The sequence below is a fragment of the Micromys minutus genome (genome assembly GCF_963924665.1).
Source record: "Micromys minutus genome assembly, chromosome: 22".
NCBI lineage: Eukaryota > Metazoa > Chordata > Mammalia > Rodentia > Muridae > Micromys > Micromys minutus.
The window spans coordinates 17,768,808-17,792,457 of NC_137957.1; the positions used below are offsets into that span (position 1 = coordinate 17,768,808).

At 38.4% G+C, this 23,650-nt stretch overlaps 1 protein-coding gene across 1 annotated transcript in view; it reads right to left on the reverse strand.

The window, feature by feature from the left end:
* PTPRR (protein tyrosine phosphatase receptor type R) overlaps nucleotides 1-23,650 on the reverse strand; it is a gene marked incomplete at its 5' end in the record, with an annotated part of 242,463 nt that overhangs the window by 197,300 nt on the left and 21,513 nt on the right. The window contains one exon of the mRNA XM_080935255.1: nucleotides 15,901-16,196. Within this exon, the coding sequence (XP_080791381.1) occupies nucleotides 15,901-16,196 (296 nt within the window). The remainder of the gene's footprint in view (nucleotides 1-15,900; nucleotides 16,197-23,650) is intronic.

Consider the following 23,650-nt stretch of genomic DNA (forward strand, 5'->3'; position numbering starts at 1 on the left):
CAACTCCACAACCTCCATTTTAAGAACCTTTTCTACAGAAATGAAAACACTTCAGTACAACAATAAAGGCTCAAAGATGTTTACAGCATTCTTCATGGGGCTCAGGTTAAAGGTGTAAGCTATTTGCATTATGAACTATAGATGAATATTTAAAATACCAATTATATGGCTGAGGAGGTCACTAGTGGTAGAATGATTGTCCTGTATACTCAAGGTCTTAGACCCAATTCCTAGTACCACATATGCAAAAATAAAGTCACATGAAGAAAAGATGGATAGCTAAGGAACCAGTGCACTTGAATGGAGCCTGTTTGTTTTATTTCCTGACATTTAGGGATAAGCAAATGCAAGCAACAATTAGACAGAATTTTTATTTCCGTGATTAGTGAACATTGTTTTAAGGAGACAATAATTCCAGAACCTTTTTAATACTTTCGGTAGAAGGGAGAATTACTCCAACTTTTTAAGAAGAGGAACTTGGTAATATATTAAGGAAATATTCTTGGGTTACATAATCTTTTAAAAATACACCATATACATTATGCACATAAAAGTACAAGTATATATTTATGTGTAAGTTATATATATATATGTACACACACACACACACATATATATATATACAAACATATATACATACAAATATGCATTATTCTTTTCCCCAACAACATATTAAAAGTTGAGTATCTTGGCACCTTTTTGACACACACACACACACACACACACACACAGCAAATGCATACAGACGTACACTTCAAATACCGTAGAAGTCCGTCAACTGTGCAGAAACACAGCAATAGGAAACTCAATTATCTACAGACTGGAAATGACAACGCTATCCAGAAGTAAACTATATCATATTTTATCAGTATATGTCTGTGAACTTTAAAGAAAGGGAGTTACTAATTAGGGCTCAATCTTTCAAACAATAACCCCAGAACTACATACTCATCTGGAGATGTTTGATGGAAACTTGGAAGCTTTCTCCTTACATAATTGCAAAGCTCAGCATCAATTACATAGGTCCTCTGTCAGATCTTCTCTTCCCTAAGAAGTTGGGGAGCCACTGTGACTTGGATCACTAACACCCTTCTCCCCATGTCTCCCCTCTAACCAACAGCCATGTTAGCTGTTTAACACCCTTCTTCCCATGGCTTCCCTTTAGCCAATGGCCATGTTAGCTGTTACAAGTACAGTCTCTGTGGTAGTTAACAAAATGTCTGGTGAAAAGGGAGACTAGGGCAGAAAGCAGGTAACAGAAAGCAAACATGTGGCAAGTATTAGCACATCCTGGCTGATGAAAAAGATGTTTAGGTTTTCTGGAGCTAAGAGCAGAATGTGGATATTCCATGAGAAGACAGCAACGTGGAAAAGCTGCCAGCAGCTCGTTGTGAGATCTGAAGCCAAAGGCAAAACTAGTGTGGAGGTGTCCAGCCTTGGAGAAAATGGAATGCCAATTGGACCAACAAATCCAGTGTGGAAGCAGGGGAGATGAGGTAATCAGAAATGAATGTGGGTTGGTTTTTGGTTAGGCTACCACATGTAGCAATGTTGAGCTATGCGATCCGTAACTCTTAGAATATGATTTACTTAAACTATAAAGGGTACCTCATAGATCTGAACAGCAAGGCGAAGATTCATTTTTCAAGGCAAACAATTCAAAACAGTAGCAAAATTACAGTTCTAAGGCAAAAATGAAACACATTTTATTGTTGGGGGGGGGTCACTGTAACATGAGGAACTGTGTTAAAGGGTCACAGCATTAGGACCTCTGGTTTATTACCATCAACATCATCATCACCACCATCACCACCACCACCACCATCACTGCTTGCACCATCATCACTATCACAACTATAATAGCTGACATCATCTCAGCGTTGTATGTGTTACAGAATACACGTATCCCCGCCCGAGAGACCCAAATTAGGCCCCCAGGCTAGATTCTATAACTCCCATTAAAATGGAAGAAACAGAGATTCAGAAAGGTACATGGACTGTCCTCCCCTCCCAAAGATAATCTGTATCAGAATATGCACGTGAGCTCAGCATCTGGTTTAAATTTAGTCTTTCCCCACCATCTCGAGTAGCTTACGTTGGCCATGATTATCCACCACGGCTTGTAGCCTGCTGAGCCACAAACTGAATAAATCATTATCTACGTAATTTTTCTCTGATCAACTCTCTCTCTCTCTCTCTCTCTCTCTCTCTCTCTCTCTCTCTCTCATTCTCTCCCTCCCTCCCTCCCTCTCTCTCTCTATTTCTATCTCTCCCCCTCCTTCCCTCTCTCTCCCTTTCACCCTCACTCTGTCTCCCTCTCCCTCCCCTCTCTTGTCTCCAGTGAGTAAACAAGTTGTCCTTGTGAAAGTTTTTTTCCCCCTGTGTGACAGTCACATTCCATTTGGTCATGCTGATGGCTATTTTGTTGTAGTGACCTCTGTTTAGACAGAACATGTTACAGAGGATTCATAGCAGTGTGTAAAGGCATATCTAATACAAAATGAAATTGAATAGCAAGTCAGGAAATGAGGAAATTGAATTAGAAGTAAAATGATTGAAAAAAAGAAAACAACCAGCCAGGAATAAGGTTAATTCATAGAATAAATCAGGCACTCTATGTTTGCTAGAGGTTGACCACAGAGTTGGCTCTCAGCTTCTCAATAGTCAGGAGAAGGGAACAAAACACAGTTCTTGGCATTTTAAAAACATAATTCTAAAGCAGTTAGTGGCTCAGAACAGATACAAGTGATCTTGGTATTGGGATCAGAAAGATCCATTTTCCACTGAGGCCTAGAATATTAATGAAAGCAGCCATTTTTCACATGGATCTCATTAAATGTTAGGTACTGTGCTGAACAATTCAAAAATGACTATTGCTAATAACTACTCCCCCACACTTTTAAAATTTTTATTGGATATGCTCTGTATTTACATTTCAAATGTTATCCCCTTTACCTCTTCCTTGCCCCCTTCCCCTCCTATTGCTTCCATGAAGGTGCTCCCATTTCCAACCACCGTCTCCCACCTCAGCACCTTGGCATTCCCCTACACTGGGAAAATTAGCCTTTACTGGACCAAAGGCCTCTCTTCCCATGGATGCCAGACAATGCTATCTTCTGCTACATATGTAACTGGGGCCATGAGTCTCTCCTTGTGTACTCATTGGTTTGTGTTTTAGTCCCTGGGAGCTCTGGAGGGTTTGGTTGGTTATGTTCTTCCCATGGGGTTGCAGACCCTTTCAGCTCCTTCAGTCCTTTCTCTAGCTCTTTCATTGGGGTCTGCATGTTCAGTCCGATGGTTAGCTGCAAGCATCCTCGTCTGTATCAGTATGGCTTTGGCAGAGCCTCTGAGGAGGCATCTATAGGATCTCCTTCTTGGAATCAGCAATTGTGCATGGGTTTGGTGGCTGCTTATTGGGTGGGTCCCCAGGTGAGGCAGAGAACCTCAGAGGTGTTAAGTAATTAGGTAACTGGAGCAAATTAATTAGTGAGGGCAGATCGGGATTCTAAGAGTGCTGCTGGCTCCAGAGCTAGCCTTCTAAGCATGGCCTCTGCTGAATAGCAGCCCATGGATTCAATCATAAACATCCTTGACTATTCAATAGGAACTCTCATTACCCAACATAATACAGTCCCCAGGGCTCTCTCCCATCATACCACTGCCTTGTTCTCTTCCTAGCTCTGGGTGAGAATTTTCATAATCATTCATTTGCATTATTGTGTGTGTCTGTTTCCCATGACCCCCGAGGGAACACAGCTCCAGAGATCTTATCATGTATGTTATGGTTTCTCGGAAGTGTATTTTCCAAACTACAGCTCACAAAGCATTCAGGGTTAGTTTTAATGAGTGAGTGTTTCAAGGAGCATGGTTTGGTCTCCATCCAAACCTTTGCAATCCCGCTGTAGATAGAAGCAATTCTTTCTTCAGTCCCCATGATTTATTTGGTACACTACTCACTGAAAATCTATCACCACCTCTTACTTGCCTGTTTTCAACATTTAGATAGTTACAGGTTTTACTTCATTTTCATTTTATAAAAGTTATACTTCAGACATAGATAGTAATATCCCTTGTCCCACATAACACATTTTTTAAAATTCATTTGCCTGTCAATAATGGTTGCTGTTTTTTTTTTAACTTAAATCGAGAACTTTGCCTAGAAGTTCATTCTTTCAACTTAGATTGTGCTAGTCACTGTCGACTATTCAGTATCTAAAAATAGAACATCTTTAAAAAGAGTTGAAATGAATGGTTTAAAGCACACACACACATATTAACACACCCACACCCACACTAACACAGTCACACACATAATAACACACACATACTTACACACACACACTCACACACATACTCACACATACACACACACTCACATACACACATTCATACACACACTCACACACACTCACACACATACACACACTCACATACACACTCACACACACACTAACACACACATACACTCACACACTCACACACACACTCACACACATACTCACACACACACACTAACACTCTGGACTTACTTTGAGAGAAAACACTAATGCCAGTTGACATGTTTTCATGGAGAAAGAATTACTGGATAGTGCATCTTCCGTAGGTTTGAGGATTTCTTGAACTAGACATACCCAAAATTGCCCAGAACCCTAATCTATTCTGGACAATTGTTTGCTTATCTCTAATAATAATACAGTCCAGGAACCTCCACTCACACTACACTGATGTATTATACTAGAATTTTGGAATTCTCATCATTTGGTTCTGAAATTCTTTCTCTAGAGTGGATTTTCGTAATCATGGAATCTCCCCCATGAACATTTGACCTGTCTCTCAAAGAGGAGTCTTTGTCCCTCCCTTCTTTCTGTCTTTGAAGTTATTCTTTATGTCTCATTGTGACAGTTTAAAGACTAACTTGTGAAATGTAGGCTAGATGGAAAGATATGGAGTCAGCTTGCCTTCTTCTTATTCTGATTTTAAAAGATCCAGTTATGGAAGCTGTATAAGCAAAAAAAAAAAAAAAAAAAAAAAAACACCTTGTATATAAACACTGAGCGAACTGGACTCTCTTCTTTCAAAAAGCACAAATGTGGAAAATATCTAAAATTTAAGATTTCTACCAGTCTCTTCTGCATGAAAAAACAGTCATAAATGACAAAAGTATGACATATTTTAATATGTTATAGGTCCCAATATATATTCTTGATATAAATATATCTCAAGAAAAGGACATTTCTCCTTATTCCACAGAAAGTGGTTAAATAAATGTTTTCCAAATCTATTTCTATTATTTTTTCTCTTTCTTCTTTCCTTTTCTTTCCTGGCTCTGTCTTTCTGGTTCTGGGATAACAAAGTATGTGCCCTTCTGATTCTCCCTTAAGAACCTGAGCCACTGCTGTGACATTGTGACACTCTTTCTATTAGGTTGCATGACGTGGTGTTTGGGTTATACAGCTGATTCCATCACCAATCTTCCGTAACCTGTCTTGGCGGCTTCTACTGTCACACATCTCTGACACCAACATCTTTCTTTACGAACTCTAAGAGGTAAATTGAAATCCAGCCCTCCCCTATGGGAGAAAGTGAAGAGAATCCGACTAGTTTTCTCATTTGATTTCTACATTGGTTTGTTCCTCCTGGAGCTTTTTCCTTTAGGAACAGTGCCTCTACCTATAACTGCTGGTTGCCAGACTCCCAGGACTGCATCACTTTTAATAACCAAGGCAATGATTAGAAACCATGCCTCAAGTCCCCACTGTGACTGCTGATTTTCTATCACCTACTTTCTCTGAGTCCCCAGAGTGCCAATAACACTCCAAGACAAAATACCATGAGATCTTCTCTGGTTATATTAAGTAAGCACTTTAGAGGGAAGAGATACCCAATAAGGTCAAGAAGTCAAGCTTATTGATAGAAGATAGCTTTCCTCTTGATAACACACCTACTCTTTCATAGTGACTAAGAAGATGGTTGAAAAAATGCCCCTTAGACTTTTCTAAAATTGTCTCCTAAATCCCTGGCCCAAGGAAGCTTTCTGTCACCCTGTGTCTAGGAGCTCCTGATCTTAGGTCAATATGCTGCTAGTTGAGCCTTAGTTGTATAATCTAGTATCTTGATGTTTGGTTTGTAGGAGCGCAGGCCCATTGTTATGTTGTTATTGTTTATCTTGTGCTCACCACCTTCAATGCACTGCACACTGTGTAAGTGTTTGGATGTGTTTCCTCACAGATGCTCTGGACCTCTAGGAAGTGGATGGGAACATTTTTAATACATCACAGAGAATGTACAGGAAAGTACAGTTAGACCCACTGTCAACACAGTATGTGGCATGTTTTCAAGACACAATGTCAGTATTTTTTGCCCTGTTTACTATGTTGGTGGCTTTAAACACTTACTTTGTTGATGATTTGAGATCAGTGGGATGGGGAAGATAATGGAAGATACAAACATGGATGAAACAGAGATATGCCTGCATTAAAATGTCACAGCTAAAGCCATTGTTTTATATGCCAACTGAAAATTAACTAAAAATCTATAAAATATACAATTTCAATATATAGAGAAAAAATACCCTTCTCTGAGATAAGCTCATCAAATATTCATAATGAGATCTGAGTAATTGCTATGGGAAGAATACAATATTAATCATATGTTTTATTTCTAATTCTGTTTGGGAGTTATCTGCCTTGAGTCAAAGAATGTGCTGCAAATATGCCAATACATGAAACTTCACTCTACAACTCTGATGACTAATCTTCACTGTCTTCAATCTGACTGGATTTAAAATCACCATGGGAACATGTTTTTGGTTACTAGGATATTTCCATAAAGTTATAACTGGAAATGGAAGACCCTCACTGAATGTGGCTGACATCATGTGGCTGACATTACTCCACGGGTTGGGGTGCTGGACTGAGTCAAGAGGAGACAAAGAGCTGAGTACCAGCATCCATCACTCTCTGCTTCCTGCCTGTGTGCACAGTGTAACCAGTTGCTAGAGGCTCTTGTCCCTATGACTCCCCAACCATAATCAACTATCCAGCCCAACTGAGCCATAGTAACTTGTTCCTTACTTAAGCTACATTCACTGAGTATTTTGTCATGGAAGTCAGACAAGTAATACAATAAGGAATTGCCATCAGTTGCTAGAAATGAGAACTTACAAAGGCGCCTAAGATAGTAAGAAAGTAAAAACCCCTTATTTTGTATATCAGATGTCATATATGTATTATAATAATCTGTACATAAAAGCATATATAAGAATATTCATATCTACCTCTATCTGTGTGCCATTAATATTTAAATCCTTAGAAATTACTTTCATTCCTTTTTGTCTTTCTTTATGTTTTCCAAATATTCTATAACTTTATGGACACACCATACAGACACACACACATGCACACACACACACACACACACACACACAGATAGACAGACAGACAGACACACATACACACACACACTCCTTTTGTAACTGGAGCAACATATTGCTAATTTTCCTCTGTCCACAAGAGAACTCAGTATAATTAGGCAGCGAAGTTCTTTTTGGTACGATACTATTACACCAGCTCTTCTAAGACTTCAAGCACCTCAACACTGAAGGTGTGCCTTATCTAAAATAGGAAGACGTGCTCAGTGGTCCATGGTCGTAACATCACATCAACCTTGCTGAAGCTTAGAATTTAGCATTTTCGAGGTTTGTTCCAGAACCTCCTTGCTGCTCTCATAGTTAGCAATGGAGAAAAGCAACAGATGGTGGCAGTGTAACTGTCAGGATGCCAAGTTCAAGAATGGAACTGCTGCTTTGAGACTATTCTCTAAGGATGTAGTGATATCCGTGGCTGTATGAGTGAGCACACAGCCTCCCAAAGTACAAAGGTTTAGGATCAAGATGGGGGTATATAACTATATAAGCTCTAAGATTTAATAGAAAGCATTTTCATTAGGTTAAGAGCAAATGTTTAACCGGATTTCTGAGGTAGACTACAGAATTTCTGTTTCTAAACCATTCAATTTAACATCTGACACTTTTCCATCTTTCTGTGTTTGTGGCTCAAGTCCAGTAGCTGTGAATTCTGGGATCGAACGAAGCAGCCACCAAACACTTACCTTGCATCTTACCAAAGGTTACAGATATAAAAGGAAGGGTTCTTGTTCTTTTTGATGGACTTAGCTTTTATTCAATGTGGACAGAAAAAGAAAAAAAAAAAAAAGAAAAAGAAAAAGAAAAAGAAACAAGAGCACATATGGAGGAGCCCAGTGGGATGTCTCAGTGTGCGAAGCTCTTGCTGGGTGGCCTTGTCACCTGAGCTCCATCCCTGGAACCTGTGGAAAAGCAGAAGGAGAGAAGCATTCCACAGAATCACCTCTGGCTTCCAGAGGCTTGATGCATGTGCTTGCACCCGACACGCGCATATACATGCAATAAAAGGAAAGAAAAAAGGCAATAATGGTCTGTGAGTAAGTACTAGAGTGATCTTATTCCCTGGGCAAAAAAAAAAAAAAAAACAAAAAAAAACAAACAAAACAAAAAAAAAAAAAAAACAAAAAAAAAAAAACAAAAAACTATTTGCAAGCCTTGGAATCCCTGTCTTTCATTATCAGCTCTTCTTTTTTTCATCCAGAAGCTAATGCCTAATCACCTACTGCGGGCTGGTTATCTTAATAGAGGACAGAGATTCAGAAGGAAGGAGATGGAAAAATCACAAGGATTTAGAACATACAGTTTAGTCACGGGATAAATAAAAAATAGTAACTAGATGGCTAAAAACACTGTAAGAATAGGTATGCGGGAAGGCGAACAAGGGTATCTTTGTTTTTCTTTAAAACAATAAATGAAGAGACATTTTCACCCCATGATGCATTCCTTGTCTTTCCTTCATTTCTTCTATGAGCTCTGTGATCTTTATGGCTTCTCCTTGTCCATTCATGCACCTGAATGTATGTATTCCAGGCTGTTCCTTACCCAGCCTCCTTCCATTGTCATTTTTAAAACTAAGATTTTTCTAGGATACTGTAGACTTCTCTCCTCATTATCAGAGCATTGTAGACTTTGTACTCGCTCTTTTCACTTTTGGCTCCTTAACAAACATTAAGTTATGCGATTTATTTTTGATCGTATTTACCTTCTTCCCCACCCTTGCCAGATCTACCCCACTTGTCTCCCTATTCACCCGACTCCATGCCTGTCCCCATCTTACACATGAGGCCAATTTTCTTGTTGCTAAAGTGCTTTTAGGACACACACTTAAAGAAATAGACCATTGTCCCCTTTCTTTTCCAGCAGCCATCAATTCCAGGGGCTTCTCAGCTACGGGTGAGATGCCTTGCCAACCTTTGCCTTCCATTCTGGGGTTTTGATCTGGCCTGAGTTCGTGCAGGTCTTACACATACTGTTCCCAGTTCCCTGAGTTCCTATACATCCCTTCTTGTTGTCTTCAGAAGAGCACCATCTCCTTGGAGTCATGGTAATTAAAAGGCTTTCAAAGGCCTGCATGTTTTGCCTACCATTAGCTCAGGAACAAGCTCAGATTGTTGCTCCCCCCTACTAGAGCTCTGTTGCTTCCAACCCTACATTCATGTGGCATTAAGAAGTATATAGGCTGCAGGAAGTGTCACAGGTTTGGAACTGTGGTGGGATATAATGTAACAGTCCCAGGAGATTTCGCTAACGCATAGCCCTTTTTCTTTAACAGGCAGCTTTGACTTTAGGACACATTCTCAGCACCTTATTCCTACGTCAGAGTGAATTTATTATTTTTCTGAAAAATTTCTGGAGAGGTTTCAGAGTGGCCCTCTTGTCATTCATTCTCTGTAGGAATGCTTCCTGGGATGAAGTTCCATCTCTCTGTTTTCAATGTTTCTTGAAGGGTGTACCATGTTTTCAGAAACAGCCTGCACTTAGAGCTCAGGAAGCATTGAAGAAGAAAGGGTAGAAAGATCGTAAGAGCCAGAGGATCAGTGAATTTGCTGTGAGAGATTGTATTTTCTAAACATGTCAGAGACTACACCTAAAAATCTTGCCAAAATGACAGCCTAAACACGACCTAAAAATATAGACAGTTGACATGCTAACATGCTAATGTGGATGGAGGAAAGTCCATAGGGCATCAACCCTATGTAAAGAACCACAAGAGATAAAGAAATAAGATGAGTAGAAATAGTCTTCTCAGAAGAAGAGCACAGTAATGGTTATTCACGGCCAAAATCATCACTGAAAACATATACATACAAGCAACATTATACAGGCTGTGTGAGTAGGCTGCATTTATGTACTTAGGAGTACACACACATACATATACACAATTTAATTAATAAATTAATTAAATAAATATGACTAATTAATAAAATATGATATCATGAGTTGAAAGAGAGCAAGGAGGAGTTTATGGATAGATTTAAGAAGGAAAAGGGAGGATGAGGTAGCTACATTGTAACATCAGGAATAAAAGAAATAATAATTTTTTAAATTATTTATTTATTGTGTTATCACAGAGTGAACTATTTGTGGTGTGTGTTCCACCTTTGCTGGTTTAATGGTGTTCAGCTTTGATTACCTGCCATATGTGGCTTATAGGCTTTAGGGAAGGTCCATGAGTCTATTATGAAGTCCCTATCTGAGGTTAGGTGGATGTGGTGACTCATTGTCTGGCGTCCAAGTCTTCAAGGACAGAAGCCCAAGGCATTATTGAAAGTTGTGACATCATGTCTGCCTACGTAAGATCCTTCAAGGACAGAACCTATGCAGATGTTTAAGAGAAAGAAGATAATCAGTCTGAGAAGCCAGCCCAGGGAAAGCAGAGCTGAGAGATCACTGTCATATTTCAGGCCTGTTCTCAGCCACATCTAAAGTTCAGTGTCCCACAGAAGTACACATTCATCAGCCAACACATTTCTGTTAGTTTGTATTGAAGTTTTGGTCAGTTGGAACAAAATATTTATAACTAATACATCTTCCTTGACATGGAGGAATCTCAGCGCTGTACATATCGATCAATTCTATCTTGTGGAACATTCACTGCACAAGTATAAAATTATGATTAAGTTAATCATTGTATAGAAAAGAATCTAAGTATTTTCTACATCATGTGTACTGGCAGGTTTTGTGTGTCCACTTGACACGGTTGGAGCTATCACAGAGGAAAGAACCTCCCTTGAGGAAATGCTTCCATGAGATCCAGCTGTAAGGCATTCATTTTCTCAACTAGTGATTAAGGGAAGAGGGCCCAACCCATTGTGGGTGGTACCATCCCTGGGCTGGTAGACCTGGGTTTTATAAGAAAGCCATCTGAGCAAGCCAGAGAAGCAAGCCAGTAAATAACATCCCTCCATGGCCCCTGCATCAGCTCCTGCCTCCAAGTTGCTGACCTGCTTCAGTTCCAGTCCTAACTTCCTCTGGTGATGAACAGCAATGTGGAAGTGTAAGCTGAATAACTGTTTCCTCCTCAACTTGCTTCTTGATCATGATGTTTTTGTGCAGGAATAGAAACCCAACAACAAGGTAAATGTTATACATTTCTTTCCTGTAGTAAAGCCACTATGATAGAGTTCTCAAAGCCTATAAATTACATCTAAGGATTAGTTATTTACAAAATGAGCCCCACTAGCTGGCCAGAAGAGCAAGCTGAAGCACAGCTTGAACCACAGGGTTCAGATGTCACCGAAAGCCTGTTATCTACAGTCCCAAATAGTCTTGCAAGTTAAGTTTCTGAAAAGAGTATTTGCAAGAACGGCTATAAAGCACATAAAGACACAGGAAAAAAGAAAGTCACAGACAATTTCCTTGATGAATTTAAATGAAAAAAAAGTTTCATTTGGTTTGAAATACTTGCAAACCAAATTCAGGAACACATCAAAAAGGCTATTCACCCACCGTGATCGCAGCTGAGATGTGGGGATGGTTCAATACATGTTGATCAGTGATTGTTATAAATTACATAAGTGGATAAAAGGACAGAAATCACTTTGTTATCTCAGTGGAAACAAAAGACTTTTAGAGAATGCAACATCCTTTCATGTTAAAAGACCTACAGAAATTTGGAATAGAAGGAACATATTCCAACATAGTGGCATGGCGATAACCAACATTATATTAATGGGGAGAAATCTCCTCAGGAGTCAATGAAGAAACTCTTAAGACGTCAGAGTACAGAGACTACGTGGCTGATAGTGCTTAGTTATAGATATCAACCTGCTACCCTCCTTCCAGGCTCAGGGAACGTGGAGAGAAGCATCGAGAAATTTTGTCTTTTGGTTTTGACCAGGCTGTTGTACACATGAACCCCTCAGAAACTGTAGTCGCTTGCACAAGACCTACACTACATTAGGCCAGGTACAAATTCAAATATAGTGATGGTGAGTGGCAGCTCATTCTAGAGCTATTGGTGATGGCTTCTGGAGGAGGGAGAGCCACTTCTCTTTGGTGAATGGCCACTGGTAAGGTGCCTATGCCCTCTTGGATGCCCTGAGAGCCATCTGCCTATGGGTGACTCAGTGGGCTAAAAACTAAAAATGGAAGTAGAAAAGAAGACAAGAAGTTGTCACAAAGATATTTGGGGTGGGCATGCAGAATGGAATTGGAGGAAGAGTACATGCAGAACACAGTTAAGAAACACTGTGTGTGGGTGTGTGTATAATTAAAATATACTTTTTCAAAGGAACAATAAAATGTTCCCCTGAGTGCTGGTCTGGGTACAGCATTCTAGGAATCTCATGAGGACCTCCTACAGAAAGAACATTTTGGCTTCTAGAGATTTACCACTGTCTTAACATATTAAGGAAAAACTCCCATGTGCCTTTTTTTTTTCTGTTTCACTTTTTTAGCATCTCCAACCTCTTTTCCTTTTCCCAGGTGCACACTGTGAAACAGGCTGTAATCTCCCTAGACACAACCCTTCTCACTCACCTATAATGGTCTTCCATCATGTATTCCGCAGATTTACCTGCGCCTGAGTTTCTTAGGCTTTCGGCCCGGTTATACTGTTGCTGACTCAGTAATGTACGCAGAGCTGACAACTCCTGGACCAGTTTAATCCTACCACCTGCACTCAGGCTCCTGAAGTCGCTTCTTCCTGATAACAGCCAGTGATCTGACAGGAATCCTGAGAATCCAGTGATGGGAGCCACATTTGGCTAACACCTATCTAGGTCTTACCTCAGAACTGACTTGGAACCCCTCATTTCCCCTCTACATTGTATTTGCCCAGACAACAGCCTCTTCAAGGGGTTTCTGGAATGTAATTATCATTCCTTGGGATAAACATATTCATTGTGTTGTTCTTTCCATACAACAAATAAACTATAGATTTTCTCAATTACAGAAGAAAAGTAAACAGGAAAAAAAAACTCATTTGTGGACAAGTCTTTAAGGATTCTTTTTTGTGTGTGTGTGTGTGTGTGTGTGTGTGACACTAATTAGGAATGAGGAGGGAGAGGAGGTGCCCATCCTTAAATTTCTCGGTCTAAACCTCATTGCTAATAACATCAGAAAGAGGAACATGGACTAAATATTGGAAAACAAAAATAGAATCTTTCCCATCTGACTGGGAACTCTTAGAAGTCACATGTTCATTTCAGAGGTTTAGTATAGCTTTTAACCTTTTCCATTAAAAATAAAATCAGGTATTTATTCTGTCAAATTATTTATTAATACTGCTCATTTTATCTTTACAAAACTAAACAGTAACTCATCTTTATCACTCAAATATTCCCTCAGAATAAAAGGTCAGACCAATATTTGTTTACAGCGTATTTGTGTCACATTAGGTGTGTCTTGAATATAGAAACACATATGTAAATATTACATGCACAACACACCAGTTACTCCATCAGGGCCACTAAATTTTAGATGAGCATTTTTTGCATTGTCTGTAATCTATTCTTAAGTTGCTTTTCAGGAAAGAGTGACGCACAAGCCTACTGATCTTCAGGTATATGCCACACTGTTTTAGAAGAATCTGAGCATTATATTTATATGAATTTATATGAAAAGTAACCCCATCTCTCCAGTTTTCCTAGGAAATTATCATTGCATAGCTAATGTAAGTAGTTTTATACAAACCGCTTTGGCCACCATGGTTGTGATTAACTGTGAAAGTTAATGTGTAAACCACGGGTGTATTACAAAGTTGGTTAAGTACCCACTGAGGTATGGATATTGTAAAGGACGCTTGGGAATGGAGTTCTGTGTATTTCTCTTGTTTTTGGTGTTTCAGGAAGAGTATAAAGCAACCTAAAACAATATCTCCAAAACCAACTCTGGGTGAATTTCTTTTTCTAGGTTATTTTTGCTGTGGGCCAGACAGGATTCATGCAGCACCTTTCGTCTCTTTGCCATCATCATTGAAAAGACAAAGTCATGCTTCTTCATAAGTCCCTAAACTACGCATAGCCTAAAAGTAAATTGCTCTTCCAGAACTTCTAATTTATTATAACTCTTGTTGTCTATAATATTACATTAACTAGATAGTACGTGGTATTAAAAAAATAGAGCCAACTTCTTGAACTGTAATTGATAATGTAGGTATCGATGACTATGGAACAACAATCACCAACAGCAGCATAAGATGGACATTTCCAGATGCAGAGACACCATTAACATTGTCCATCCTCACCGCACAGACTGAGTCCACAACTCTCACCCTCATAGCATCTGTCGGTCTTAAAGGGGAAGGTTCAGTCTTACAGGAGCTCGAACAAGCTACATGAAAAGTTTGTACATTGCCATTTTGTGAGTTCTATTATTTCCTTATTTTAACTCCTGGCATCATTTCCCCTGTCATTTCTCAAACACGAACAAACTCTGTCTCATTTATTTCTTTTTCTAGATGTTTTAAATGACAAGTGTGTTAAGTAAATACTCAATGAATATTTAAAATGTTAATGAACAGATACCCGTTGAAAAAGATTATATATATATATATATATATATATATATATATATATATATATGAAACAAGTATATTCAACTTAATCATGTTATAAATAGAAGTTATCATAAATTGAAAAACATTTAGTTACAGATTTGTATGAGTTTTGCTTTTGTTATAGTTTTTAAAATGAGTATTTAAATTAGTTCTACATACAGCTTGGCATTTCAATTCATGTATATGGCATGCAATCCCCAACTATTTTTGAAGGATTTATTTGGCTATGTGGCTCAGGTTGACTTTGAATTCATGACAATCCTCCTCAATCAAACCAGTGTGAGAGAGCATACTATAAAAAGAGATTTAACCACAGAATGGATTTCGTATAACGCTTCCACCGCTTGAGAAATTGTAGTTGGGTATTCTACTCTACTAGGATTATGGGATCATGTAAGTGATGATCCCTGCCTGTGATATTAGGAATATTATTATAGATAACTTCCTTCCGACCAATAGTATTTACTCCAGGGACAGAACACTACCCATTCATCTCTGCCATAAGAACTTCTCTGTTTCATTTATCTCTTCTTTTGTTACAACCCAAGTAATGAGAATCTTTGGCAATTGGTACTTACTTACACCAGCTGATAATAGGCCTATTCTTTAAGAGTGCATCACATAGAGGGCAGGAGGCTTTGTATATAACATGGTCTGATGTAATAGTAAAGCCTTCCTAATATGATCTTTATTTCTCCATATATGCATATTACAGACCATACCTATGAGAAGACGACATAGAAAAATCTTATTTCACGGGGAAAGGAAATATTGAGCAGCAAAGAGACTGTATCAGAGAATGAGAAGTTCTCTGGTAAGTAATCATTGAGACCCAATAAAAAGGGTTCACAATTAGTCTTTTTTTTTTTTTTCTAATATCAATCACAGAGAGGGACATCAGCACCATGCTAACATCAGCCTCAGCCTCAGCATCAGCATCAAGACCAGCATCAGTATTGGTTAACTTGGTACTTACCACCACAATCACATTTGCCACTGGAATTGGGAGATTTTCTATTTCAAGATCTTGACCAGACGCAGCCAACAAATTGAGAGACGGGTCGTATGCAGGTCTAGGAAATGCTGAATTAACAATCTGGTGATGTTTGCTTATTTGAACTTCCGAAGGGGAGTGATAGGTATGTTTATATGCCTCTTGAGCAATATCCAGGCTCTTCTTGATATCTTGTGAATGATCATAAATGAACACAGGCTTCCAATTCTTCTTTTGGCGAATAGCCAAAAAGTGGTCATTATTTCCAGAAAAACACCCTACAAGACAAGAATCAGAAAGAAATAAAAGATTCTATCCAGAAAATATAGAGAAAAATATATTTATGAGTATGCATGTATATTTTTTGTAAGCATGTGTGCATGCTGTGTATGTATGTGTGTGTGTGTTTATATGTATATATGTATATGTGAATATACCTGTGGATGACAGAGGTTAACACTGGGTATTTTCCTCAGTAGTTCCCTACCTTCTCTTTTGAGACAGGACTTCTGATTCTCCAGTTCAGTCAGACTGGCAGACGGTCAAACATCAGAGTCCTTCTGTATACCCAGAGCTGAGCTTATAGCCCATACTTTCCACTCCTCACTCTTTTGGAGGTGCACTGGGGACCTAAATTAAGCTTTTCATTCTTGAGTAGCAGCAAGCATTTGACTGACAAAGGCATCTCCACAGTGTCCCCTCTTTCCTTTAATAAGCTGCAGCATTGTGTTGGACTTGTCTGGTGTCTTGTCTGGGTCTGCTGTCTGCTTCTCAAACACTAAAAGTACTGTTTTTATGCTTTCTCTGATTTTTATTGATGACCATATACATATATAATTATAAGAGAATTAATAATTATAGAAATTATTAATATAGAAAAATTTACCCCATGCTTATAATATTTTTAGCAGATTAATTTTAGGTAACCAAAAGCAGAAATCAAAGTATGCTCATGACAACATCTTTGAATTGCTGACAGCCCCCCGACTCTTCATACTGTAAAGTTGCATATGTTCTTCAGCCATTCTCTTGACTAAATAGTGCTATGCAAACATATATCCCCACTGTTACTGATCAACGTGAAGAGAGATGTATATGACCTTGCTTTCACCATTGGTAATGACTCAGAGTTGATGCAGTAGAAGTATGGTATAGGAACCACATGTCAAAGAGCAACTGCATAAAAGAAGTCTGCTCTCTGGCAAAAGGAGAATACTATGGGCGTCTCTGAACTGTTTCTGTGTAGTAGAGAAACGATTTTCAACCTTATTACAGATGTTTCTATTATAAATGTTTTGCTTATAGCAGCTGAGCCTAAACACTAACAAGTACGTTCATTATTTCTCCTGTTGGACAAATATTCGTTGAATTTAATAAGTGTTGTTCTCATTACTCAATAACCATAGAGGAAAATAGATAGTATATATAATTTAAAAATTATTGTCTGGCTAATCTACGCATTAAAAAAGCAAAAACACAACCTACCTTTTAATATAAAAAGAGAGGAACAGATTTAAACATAGTCACACTACCAGTCTAGGTATCCCAGACTTGCCGGCGGCAAAGCAACCTCAATGAACAATTATTTCTGCATTTAGCACGCCTTCTGTAAATAATATTTCTTTTCTCTTTTATGCATTCTAAATTGCCAAGACCTAAAAGTAGTTTTTGAAAATCTCAAATACTAACAAACCTAATTCAATACCATCACCTTGTTCAATATAGTTTTCATGTCCCCAAATTGTAAGGTCTATGACTCAGGAGGGCAGTCTACATCTGAACTTAGAATCCCAGATTTATTTAAGCATATATGATGTCTTCCTCACCACAATCTTTAAATGGGCAATCTTACAGACTTTTAACCAAGGCAAATGTGGAATGTTTTTTATTCGATTTCTCAAGGTAACTATTTTATCACAGTTTTTTTCATGACACCATACTCCCTTTCTCAGAGAGAAGATGAAGAGTCATAGAAATTTGTCTTGGACACCTAATACCACCCAAATAACCATTTTGTGGTTAGAAAGTTAATCTACATCTAAGACATTTCAGCACTGTTCTCTGTTAATAAAACGGTAAGAACAATAACATTGAGACCCTGTTGTAAATCTCAAGATATTAGATATGTTCTTAAGGATCATTTAATTTCCATAAATGAGGAATTCTTATTTCATGCAAAAAAGCAAAATATAGGTCTTTTAAAGGTCACTGTTTAACTACCATTTTACCAAACTATGATATCTTAAAAATATTAAAATTATGAAATCAACAGGTAAATCAATGAAGCTGAAAAAAAATCATTTTGAATGAGATAATCTAGACCTAGAATGATAAATATTGTAGATCAGTTATATGATCAAATGTATAGATCAAATATGGGTGCTAGCTTTGAACCTTTAGGTATTTATGTTTTATTTGGAACATCCACAGAGGTGAGGAGACTATTAAGAGAGTATGGCGGGTACAAATTTCAAATTAGAAAAAATGAAAAGCAATGGTATTAAGTCTTAAAGGGATTAATGGAACAGAAATGGTTAAATATATGTGGGAAGATGGATGGCAAGTTAGAGAAAGGGATGTGGGGAGAAATAACTAACACTAAAGACCTTTAAAAATAATACAGAAACATACTACTTACTTTACACGCTTCCTAATGCATGTGCGTGCACACATATATGCACACAGAGTGGAACTACCCAATGATGAATTGACAACACACCTAGTAAATGTCATAGGAAAACAAATCAAAATACCCCTGCCAGAAATTAGTTACCTCTCTTGGTATTGTCAGCCAGTGAGGAGTCATAGACTGCTATATATTTTAAACTATTGCTGATGCTATTGGTTATTCTCTAAGTATAACTGGAGAAGAAACCCTGTATTTGAGTCACAGAACATGGAAATTATAAGCTAGTACCAATCTGGAAACATCATCCCTAGGGATAGCTTTCATGGTGTTAGAAGGTGCTATATGCCCTACTGGAGGAGAAAAGCAATCATTAATCTTACCCACATGTGAATCCTATGAGTTACAGTAATGCTTGACTTAGGAAGACAGGTTATGGTGTAACAGTGGCATTACCGGAGCAACCAACCACTTACACTACAAGATGAAACCTGTGGCTAGGATATTAGGCTCTATGGTAGTATTAACTATTACAAGTTGTCTAACTGAGCATATTATTAAATGGGCTTTTAATAGCTTAATATTATACACATAGGTTAAGACTTCTCCTGAGGCTGAAGAGATAGATCAGTGATTAAGAGCAGTGACTGCTCTTCCAGAGGAACCAGGGTCAATTCTCAGCATTCACATGTCAACTCACATCTATCTGTAACTCCAAGATCTGACACCTAGACATGTATGTAGGCAAGTCACCAATGCACATAAGATAAAAATTACAAATTATTTGTAAAAAGTTTTTAAAAAAACTTTTCTCAATCCTCAGCAGATAAAAATAAACTTCTATTTGCAGTAGATGGTAACACAGAGACCCACAACTGGCAAAGATGAAGGAAGTGAGAGTCTATAGTCTGTTCAACAATAAATAGGATAGCTATATCCCACCCCCTTCTCCCAAGGTTCAGAAATAATGTGGGTGAAGGATAGAGAGGCTGTAAGAGCCATATGCAGTGGGTAGGTGCAAGGAAACAGCTTCCTCTGGACACAGCAGGGCAGCTATATATATATGAACTCAGTAATTGTGATAGCATCTGAATTCTCCATGTAAGCCCAAGCCAGACCATATCCCAGCATAAAGAGGGAAGTGGTAGACATGAAATCTCACTCAAAGTAGAGAAGTAGTTGGCATTTGATAGATGCTGGAAAAACAGGAGTCAGTTTTTGTCCAAGAGTGCTCCCACTGGTAAGTTGACCATGTTCCAGTGGAAAGTCATACACCCAAAAATATATGGGTAGCACAAACTGAAGGGTATAAAAGAAAGAGAGAAAGGAAAGGAGGGAGCACAGATTGAAGGGTATAAAAGAAAAAGAGGAAGGGAAGGGGAGGCTGATTGGGTACATCAAGAGTGAAGGATATACAATAGAAAAGAAGTCTAGTACCAAATAAGTCATTTTTAATAGATAGAAGAAAAATGGACAGAGTGATATTATGTTGTTTTTGTTGTTGTTGTTGTAAGAAAAGCATAGAATAGGAGGGAAGAAATAAGAGTGTTTTGTGGAAGATTAATAAAAATGTCTTCAAATATGTAAATATTTTAGTCTGATACTGAAGCCACCAAAAACTCACATGCATATAGTTTTCTCTAGAAATTAATATAGAATTGGAACTTCTGTAGGTTTCAATGAAAACTAAATTTTAGTACAGAAGTTCTTACAAATTAAAAATAAGTGCAAGGCACCAATGCACTGCTGTTGTGAAGGTCAAAGAGCAGAAGAAGCCAGAAGATTTCCACTTCAAAAGATGACTAAGAGAAAAAGACAGCTTTAAAATATGTTGATTACAGATGTTCTAAAGTTCTTTTCTGTCCTGATTGTTTTGTCTTGTTCCAGTGTGTTAGTTTCTGTTTTATTATATTATTATTATCTCCTTGCCAGTCTGTCTGTTTTTTAATGAGAGACAGAAAGGCTGTGGATCTGGTGAGGAGGTGGGGAGGAGCTTGGAGGAGCAGAGGGAGGAGAAACTGTCATTGAGATATATTAATGTGAGAAAGACATCTATTTTCAATAAAGAAAAAAAGAAAGCATATTTGCCATATATACATATATATGTATATATGTGAATTAAATAACAATTAGTGAAAAGAGAGGTCATGAATTTGAAGGAGAGCAGAAAGGTGTATATGAAGGGCCCGGGGGGTTGTGAAGGGAGGGAAGGAATCGAATGGAGAAATGTTTTAGTTAAATTATTATCTCAAAAACAAAATAAAGTGGGCTGGAGAGATGACTCAGAGGTAAAGAGGCTGCTCTTCCCAAGGTCCGGAGTTCCATTCCCAGCAACTAGATGGTGATCTATAATGAGATCCGGCGCCCTCTTCTGGCATGCAGATATACATGCAGTCAGAGCACTGTATGCAGAATAAATAGATAAATAAATAAACAAAATAAAGTGAAAAGAACATTTAAAATTTTTTTCAAAGAAAGGGAATAAATTAGTAAAAAATAAAAGTGTTTATTGTTATAATGAAAAAAGAAAACCAGCAGTGTTGGAGCCTCATCATTGGAGTTAAAGGGTGAAGCAGACACCAAGGAACTGAAAAATAAATGGTAACTGGGTAATTTAGGTAATTATTTAAGAAAGAACATAGAGACATTCATAAATAAATGTGCACACCCAAAAGAAGGCAAGGGCTGGAGATGGCTTATCACTTAAAAACTCATAGCAGAGGACGCCATATACTTCCCGGCAGCATTGCTACACATAACTCCAACTGCAGAGGCTCTGATGCCCTCTTCTGGCCTCTAGGGGCATTATGAACACACACGATGCACACATACACATGTGAGTTAAACACCCACACACAATAGACACATAGATAGATGGATGGATGGATGAATATTTTAATTGAATTGAATCGAAAAACACGTAGGCTATTGTGGTAGAGGAACTCTTACAGTGAAGGCTCTCTAGCACTCACGTCTGTGAGCAGTTCTGGCTTCTGAGGACACATGGCATATAATCAACAGGTGCAGCCAAGGTGATGGAATGTCACTTCTATGATTAGATTTTCAAAGATGGAATTTCTGTGTTGCTAGAAGATTTTTCCTGCTCACTTTGGTAAAACAAACTGTATTGGATTAAGTCTGTGTAAGTGGATGGCCTCTGGCCAAAAGCCAGTGAGGGACTGAGATGATGGGTCAACACTCCTCAAAGCATTAGCTCTTTTTTGTAATCACATAATTGAGCTAAGGAGATATTTTCCCAAATCAAGCCTCTATCTGAGATTCAAGCCCCGAGAAACACCTTAACAGCAGCTATGTGGGAGACTTTGGAACAAATGGTGAAGCCATATTCTGGTTCATGGTACATAGAAACTAAGAAATAAATACTTGATTCAAACTTCAGAGAAATTTGTCATGTAACAACAAGAAAATAGTGCAGACAATGAAGATAACCTATGCTATTTTAAATACTTTATACCCAAAAGAAGCTCTGACATCTAACAAGGACACATGCTCCACCATATTCAAAGCAGCCTTATTTATAACAACCAGAAGCTGGAAAGAACCCAGATGTCCTTCAGCAGAGGAATGGATACAGAAATTGTGGTGCATTTACACAATGGAGTATCACTCAGCTATTAGAAACAATGATTTCATGAAATTCCTAGGCAAAAGGATAGAGCTAAAACTATCATCCCAAGTGAGGTTATACAGACACAAAAGAACACACATGGTATACACTCACTGATAAGTGGATATTTGTCCCCAAAAGCTCTGAATACCCAAGAAACAATTCACAGACCTTATGAAGGTCAAAAAGAAGGAAGGCCAGAAAATGGATGCCTCAGTCCTTCTTAGAAGGGAGAATAAAACATTCATGGGAGGAAATAAAGGGACAAATAGAGGAACAGGGATTGGAGAAAAGATCATCCAGAAACTGCCTTACCTGGGCATCCACCCCATATGCAGCCACTAAATCCATACACTATTGCTGATGCCAAATAGTGCTTACTGACAGGAACCTTATATGGATGCCTCCTCAGAGGCTCTGCCAGAACCATACTGATACAGATGAGGATGCTTGCAGTTAACCGTTGGGCTGAACACAAGGACACCAATGAAGGAGCTAGAGAAAGGACTGAAGATGCGGAGAGGGTCTGCAACCCCATGGGAAGAACATTATCAACCAATCAAAACCCCAGAGCTCCCAGGGACTAAAACACCAACCAATGAGCACCCATGGCTCCAATTGTATATGTAGAAGAGAATAGCATTGTCTGGCATCAATGGGAGAAGAAGCCTTTGGTCCAGGGAAGGCTCATTTTCCCAGTGTAGGGGAATGCCAGGGCACTGAGGTAGGAGAGGGTGGTTGGGAGAGAGAGCACCTTCATGGAGGCAATGGGAGAGGGAGGGGGTATGGGATTAGAGGGAAAAGGGATAACATCTGAAATGTAAATACAGAGAATATCTAATAAAAATTTAAAAATGTAATATAAAAGCATTTGAGAAAGAAGAGTGTTTATAAGATTTCAGGAGGGACCATGAGAAGACACACACACACACATACATACAACAAAACTGATCAGTCTTGGTGAGAATGACCCAAAGACTCTACAGTGAGACTAGAAAAGATCGCATCTAAGGAGCTGTAGTCATAGGAAAAGGAAGAAGGAACCAGAGTTTGTGCAAGTGCAGGAAACATAAGACGGGCCAGTGTTACTGAGAACTCAAGTGACCCTGAATATTTGGTAAGATTTTCTGAACATTCAGAGGATTGAATTTCAGATGAACAGATTTGACATGGAAAAAGTTTGAAGTCAGACAACAGGATTGCCAACTTTGCACAAATGCTAAGGTTGTCTTGGGCAAGGAATGTTTATACTAGCGTATGTAAGTTGTATGAAACAATGTGTTTCGTCATGACATGTTCATGGGAGTATAGACTGCACATTGCTGTTTCATATGCTCTGTAACAGTTTCTTCCTGGATTGAAACATTGTATCCTGCAGAGAAGCTCCTTGAGAATAAAGATAAATTACTCAATTTCAGGAAGTCTCTGAAAATAACTACATTCATTAATAAGCAATAAGAGCTAAAAAATCCCTCTCA